General features: G+C 38.7%; 1 protein-coding gene across 2 annotated transcripts; it reads left to right on the forward strand.

The window, feature by feature from the left end:
* On the forward strand, positions 1-5,546 carry kop (askopos). Of its 2 annotated transcripts, none has more exons than XM_077542303.1 (6): positions 1-80; positions 1,375-2,249; positions 2,333-2,466; positions 4,721-4,821; positions 4,888-4,978; positions 5,048-5,546. In XM_077542303.1, the coding sequence occupies exons 2-6, from the start codon at positions 1,395-1,397 to the stop codon at positions 5,178-5,180; spliced, it is 1,314 nt and encodes a 437-aa protein (XP_077398429.1). In that variant the 5' UTR covers positions 1-80; positions 1,375-1,394; the 3' UTR covers positions 5,181-5,546. The 2 variants fall into 2 exon arrangements, with proteins under 2 accessions (XP_077398429.1, XP_077398341.1); XM_077542215.1 differs by lacking the exon at positions 1-80 and adding an exon at positions 122-546.
* Positions 5,547-6,080: the final 534 nt, after the last annotated feature.

Consider the following 6,080-nt stretch of genomic DNA (forward strand, 5'->3'; position numbering starts at 1 on the left):
CCCGGTGCAAAAAAAAAAAAAAAAAACACCAGACATTGCGTGTTTTTTTTTTAAAATCTTCCCTGTGCTCCAGACGTCAGGTATGGCATTGGCAGAGATACCTGAATCAGCCACAAGATGGCGGCGGAGGAAAATAGTTGGGAAGAGGACGAGGTCATGGCGGGGATTTATTTGGATTTTTAGTTATTTTTTAATATACATACTGTTGGGCACTGCTTTACATTTGAATCTGTTGTCCTACTAGATTTTCCCTTTTAAGAATTAAGAGAAACTATAAATAAAGAGAAATATTCAAGTTGACACCCTCCCCACCACCACCCCTAGCCGTTTTGTGCCCAGACAGGCCAAATAATAATAATAATTATTATTATTATTATTATTATAGAGAAATTAAATTTAAAAAAAAAAAGATTTTGAACAACCTAAATCTCAAGTGGTGCGCTTGTCTGCATGGCGTGATGAGTGTTGAGTTGAGTGACAGTGTTGTCCAGACATTACCTAGAAGAGGTGACTTTGCAGGAGTTCTGTGGAGGATCGACATCTTGTGTAAGTTAAACTTTCCGGTTGCAATAGTCTTCTTTTTTATGCTAAAGCGAATACGTTTATAAGCTATCGGAGACATTAGCGCGAAGCTAAAGTAGCCGCGAGCTAGCTATAAAAATGTGCGCGAGGCAGTCCAGTTTGAAGTTCAAATCGACTGAAATGTTTGGGACGTTAGTTTCTTCAGCATTAAAAGTAACTAAAACAATACGGGCGGTGTATATCAGTGCATCGCTTACTATTAATGAACGTTTGTGTTTTTCAGTTAGTTTAAACTTCTTCTTTTTTTAATTATATTTTTTTGGACTTCTTAGGTTCCATGGTTTAATTTGTAAATCTTAAGGTTTAAAAGGCTGATGCAAAATGAAGTGCATGCATTGCATTTTGGAGACAAGGTCTGGGAAATATTAGCTTTTCGTTGGGATTGTAGGACTGACAGATAGTGTCCTAAATGATGCCCTTACTGCAGCTTTTTTAGCTGTGTTTCCAAACCTTTGAGCCAAAGCACATATTTTATATAAGAAAAAAAAACATTGCACACCACCACGCAGATTTACAAAAACACTGCATACTAAAATAATGATGACATCAGAAATTTGCTTAGTGAGTGTAAACTATTTTTGATGTATGAATGGCAACATGTGTATGCAATAGGTTTCCACACATCCTCACATGACAGATAGAATTTCTGATGTCTCACAGCACAGTTATTTGTCACGCCTCTTTGGTAAGGAATCGCTGCCCTTCGTATTTATACGGCTAGGTTGGTTAATTGATTATACTGTTGAAATTTGTAAATTAGTAAACATATTTTCCTTTATTCTCTTTTAACAGACTTGGATTTTAAAAAAAAAATGCAGCCCGAGAACAACTCTTTCAGACACCTTAAATCTTTGTCAGCATACGCAAGGTCAGCATTTGCTGGGAGGAGTCGACACAAGTGTCCGGAGCCAGTTATTCATTTAAAAAGTGAGGTTCTCAACAATAGGGGGACCAAGCGGAAACTGGAAGATTCCAATCAGGATCTCTGCTTTGAAACTCCGGCAAAGAAACGACTAATCAGTTGCAAGGTGTCAACACCAGACGCGGGCTGTCTCCTATCCCAATGCAGCTTTCGAATGGGGAAACACTCCCCTGTAGCCCCCTCTGAGGCCTCACTGTTTGCAAAAACGCCACCCATCAAAATCACAACCAGCGAGTCTGTGAATTTAGAACCTGTGGCATGTAAGTACGGTCCGGAAGCATGCAGTGTCACCAGAACCGATCCACGTGTGTTCAAGTATGAGCATGTCTTTGAACCTGAAACTGGTGAGCTATTGCGCATCAGTCCCTATGATCCCTGTAAAGACACGGGTCCGAATGGAAAAGATGAAGATGTAGATAAGGGTTATTTGTCCATGTGCCTCACGCCGTCACTCCATTCCCTACCTGCGCCTAGTCCAATTCTGAAGCCGTCTGCCGACAAGAGCCACTCTTCAAACAAAGCCTCTCGCGCAGTGAAAGGTCCGTACCCTGCTGTGAGCGGGCTGTCACTGGACTCGGCGGTAGAATCTTTCAGGGAGGTGGACGAGGTGTGGAATATTGGTCCCCCTGTTCTAGAATCATCTGTGTGCGAAAAGGTGGAGCGTGGAAGTGGGAGCCAAACAGGAGCGGAAGTGCAGCCAAATTATGACTGCAACAGCAACTTTGACACCAGTTTAAAAGTTCAGGTAACCAGATGAGTACAAACGGAGTGCTCAACTCACAATAGTGTTATGATGTGATGCTGTGTTTTGTTTTGTTTTGTTTTTAGGTCAAGTCGGTTGTGCATGTTGTCGCTCGACCCATTTCCAGCAGTGCACAAGCTACACCTCATGGAGAAGATCTAGACAAGGAGTTGTTCACATCAAAGCCCAGTACCAGTAAAGTCTTCATGCTTTGTGGGAGGTTAGTACTATAGAAGCAAACACATTACTAAATGACTGTGGAAAGTGATGTTTAATCGCGTGCTGGTTCATTTAATATATTTTTCTAGGCCTATACCGATTATTAGTAGTCAAGGAGTCCGATAACCGATATTTCAATCCGATTCATTTGCAGTAAAAGAAAAATTATCAGCGGCAGAATAAAAAAAAAGAAAAAAAGCCAATATTCAATTTCAGTAAAAGCTCAATTAACAAAAGGAAAAAAAATGTTTTCTTTTAATTTTAAACATAAAGAGTTGACAGCTTTGTTTAAAAATGATTAAAAAAAAATGCAGGGTGCAGTTTCCCACAGATTTGAAAATCTACTTGGGTGGGTGGACTCCGGCGGTGGGGATCAGTCCTGTTACTACGTCTCTTCTAGCCTCACAATCCACAAGTGAGTGATGGCAAACTAACGTTACATGCGGTATATCCTGTCGCGACATGTTTTTTGTTGTTGTTGTTTTTAAGATATATATTTTTTATACACTTTCTTGAAAGCTTCTTGGGTGGTGGGCAATTTACTTGGGTGGCCCGCCCAAGTATTAACATGGTGTGGGAAACACTGGGGTGCTTCCAGGGTCATCAGCATGTGTTAAGTTAAATACAAAACTAGGTAAGTAAATAGTTCTCTAAAGTTTTCTACCGTAAATAAAAAAAATAAAAATGTCAACATATTTTTCATTTTTATTTTTATTATAATAAATGTAGGGCGTTCCCAGTGTCGGCATAATTTTTTGAATTCAGTGGAAATTTAAATAAATCCATAAATGAAAAGTTCCCTTGATCTCACTGGGTGACAAATATATGCAAATGCAGCTAATTTGGGGTTTTCTTCAGGGTTCAAAAAAAGTTTCAAAAGATCTTTGCAAACTGTGAAAAATGGTCTGAATATTTTTGATAATTCTTTGCGACAAGTAAAAACTGTGAACATCTCACAAATCCTGATGAAAAACCATAAATTTGCTATGTTCGCAAACATTCACCGCTCAGTGAGATACCATATCGGCCTTTGGATTTGTATAAAAAAATAAAAGGCCAATGACGATATTTGGCAATATTACATTTACATATACTGTATACATACAATTAGATATTTACCTATACATTGCTGTGATAGTCTAATACTGCCGTGATCACATAGTGGAGCTTCAGAGTAGTGAAGCACGGAAACAGTTTGTCACCAAGACTAAGGTTAGCGCGCTTCCTTTTTTTCACCTTCAATACATTTGGGTGCCATAGTGAAGCTGGACAAACACGCTAACCGTACCGGACCAAAATCAGTAGCATACTGGTGAACTGTATACAGTAGAATGTTCAAGAGGCAACAGCGGCCACTTCTGGAATTAACAGATATTGCTCGCAGACACTACTACTACTTGCTCCACATTTTGTCTGCTAAATTCCATTCAATCCTTTAAATCAAGATTTAACTATACTGCAACATTGATGGAGCCACTAAAAAAAATATTTATAGATATATATATTGGAGCGCGAGAGAAAATGGCACAAAATAACAACAGAATCTTTGTGTGGCCATAGGCATTAATTACATCATTTGTGCACGCTTTAGTATTAACCTGGATACTGATCCAAATATTCATGTGTGTGTGTGGATTAAAAAAAAAAAAAAAAGAATAGTTAACACTTCAACATCAAGTTAATTATAAAATTAATAAACAATAGACCTTAAAGAGTTAAAGCGGGGCAGTGTTTTGTTTACATGTGTCATGTTTAATATTAACAGCCATTTTACAGACATGACCTTCAGATTTGATGTCATCAGTCGTCTATTAATCACAGTACTTGCGATAGTTTCATACTTTTATTAAAGCAACAGCTTGATTAAAACCAAGTTTTTACAATTGGTTAAAAACTAGCTCTCCCATTACAGACCAACTCTGGTTGGATGCCGCCATATTTCCAAGTGTGATTTTCTATTCGGATTGGGTCTGTTTATTTCGATTGGTGTATTTATATGGAGCATTTTCGTTTGGTTGGTTTAAATATGGCTGCCAAACCTGGGTGTAGTCCATGTTTTGCCCAGTCAACTGGGATAGGCTGAATTGAATTTTGTTCAAGTGTGCTTAATATTGCAGCTTTGGTGTGTTTTTTTTTGTGGTAATTCTGAAGTCTAAAGTCATCCGAGACTGTTGCAGGTGTCCCAATACTTTTTGTCGATATGGCACGTCAAAAGTGTCTCAGCAAAGCCACCATTGATCGGCGTTGTTTTGCAGGCAGGTGGTGTTGAACACTGAGGCCGATTGGGAGCGAGAGAAAAAGATGTACGTCCAGTCTGTTCACAGACATTTGAGCGAGGCTTCAGATGCTGCTCAAGGTACGTCAGAGCTTCATTCGAACCGCTACACAATAACTTTTAACAATGCTGATGCGTTTTCTAAAGATGCTGTCAGTGAACTGCGAGGTCTCATGACACAAGTGGGCCAAGACTCCTCTGGAAGGCCATGGCAACATCCGTCTGACCTCACACGCAGGTACACGTGTCTGTCGTTTCATTCTTAGGACGCAGGAAATTTACACTTGATACTTGCACTTCCTTTCAGGAACTACAGGGCAAGGACACACCAAAGGAACGACGAGCTGAAAATGTCCCTCGACGAGTGGCAGGCCAAGAACATGCTAACGCATAAGCGCTTTGAAAAGGTGCCGAAAATCTTTGAAAGAAGTTCAGTTTAACTTTTGTATTCTTTGAATTGTTGTAATGGTTGCTCTTGTTACGTTTGTTTCTATATTGTGCATGTCTTGTTTTTTATGTTTGCAAATTGTTTGAATTCTTTCAGATACATATAATACATTTGAATTTCTATGTGGAAATTATACAGCTCAATAAGCAACATCTTAATATTTGCAATTTGACTATATTTCTAACCGCACTTGTTTCATATACCTTTAATGTACCGCATGTTTTTGTACTTGCTGTGAAAAATATTGCATTTGTTGTGCAAGTGAATTGTTGCACGTTAGATGTATAATCCTTTGGATGTTCATGCATAATCAGATTAAATGTTGAATATGAATACCTATTAAAGAATTTTGATTTCATAGTGGGGCATTCACTTTTTTCCGTCTCTTTTACCATTACTAAACAATGGTATAGTAAATTAAACTTGGACCTTATGAATACAAATTTTAACTAAACAAAAATGGTTGTCGCTATAGCTCAGTAAAATATCATTGAACGGAATATGAAACCTTAAGCAGAGGTGCAAAAGGCCAGTCCGAGAGCCGCTATCCAGCCTGTTTCCCATGTCTCCCTCCTCCAACGCAGCTGAATCCAATGGTCAGCTCATCAGCAAGCTTTGCAGAAGCCTGATAACGATCATGAATCAGGTGTGTTGGTGGAGAGAAACATGGAAAACAGGCTAGATAGAGGCTCTCCAGGATCAGACTTGCGCACCCCTGGATTAAAGGGTTGAAGGTATTAATTGTACAAGAAAAATAATGAAGTTATTAAATTAATTCAGGAGAAAATAACTTTTTACTGCTGAAAATGGCTCAATAAAGTTAAGTATCCCTTTAAACAAATGTAACTCGTGAAATACTTGAACACTTTTGCAGATTCTGAAACTTAACTGA

Source organism: Vanacampus margaritifer, chromosome 1 (genome assembly GCF_051991255.1).
Source record: "Vanacampus margaritifer isolate UIUO_Vmar chromosome 1, RoL_Vmar_1.0, whole genome shotgun sequence".
Taxonomy (NCBI): domain Eukaryota; kingdom Metazoa; phylum Chordata; class Actinopteri; order Syngnathiformes; family Syngnathidae; genus Vanacampus; species Vanacampus margaritifer.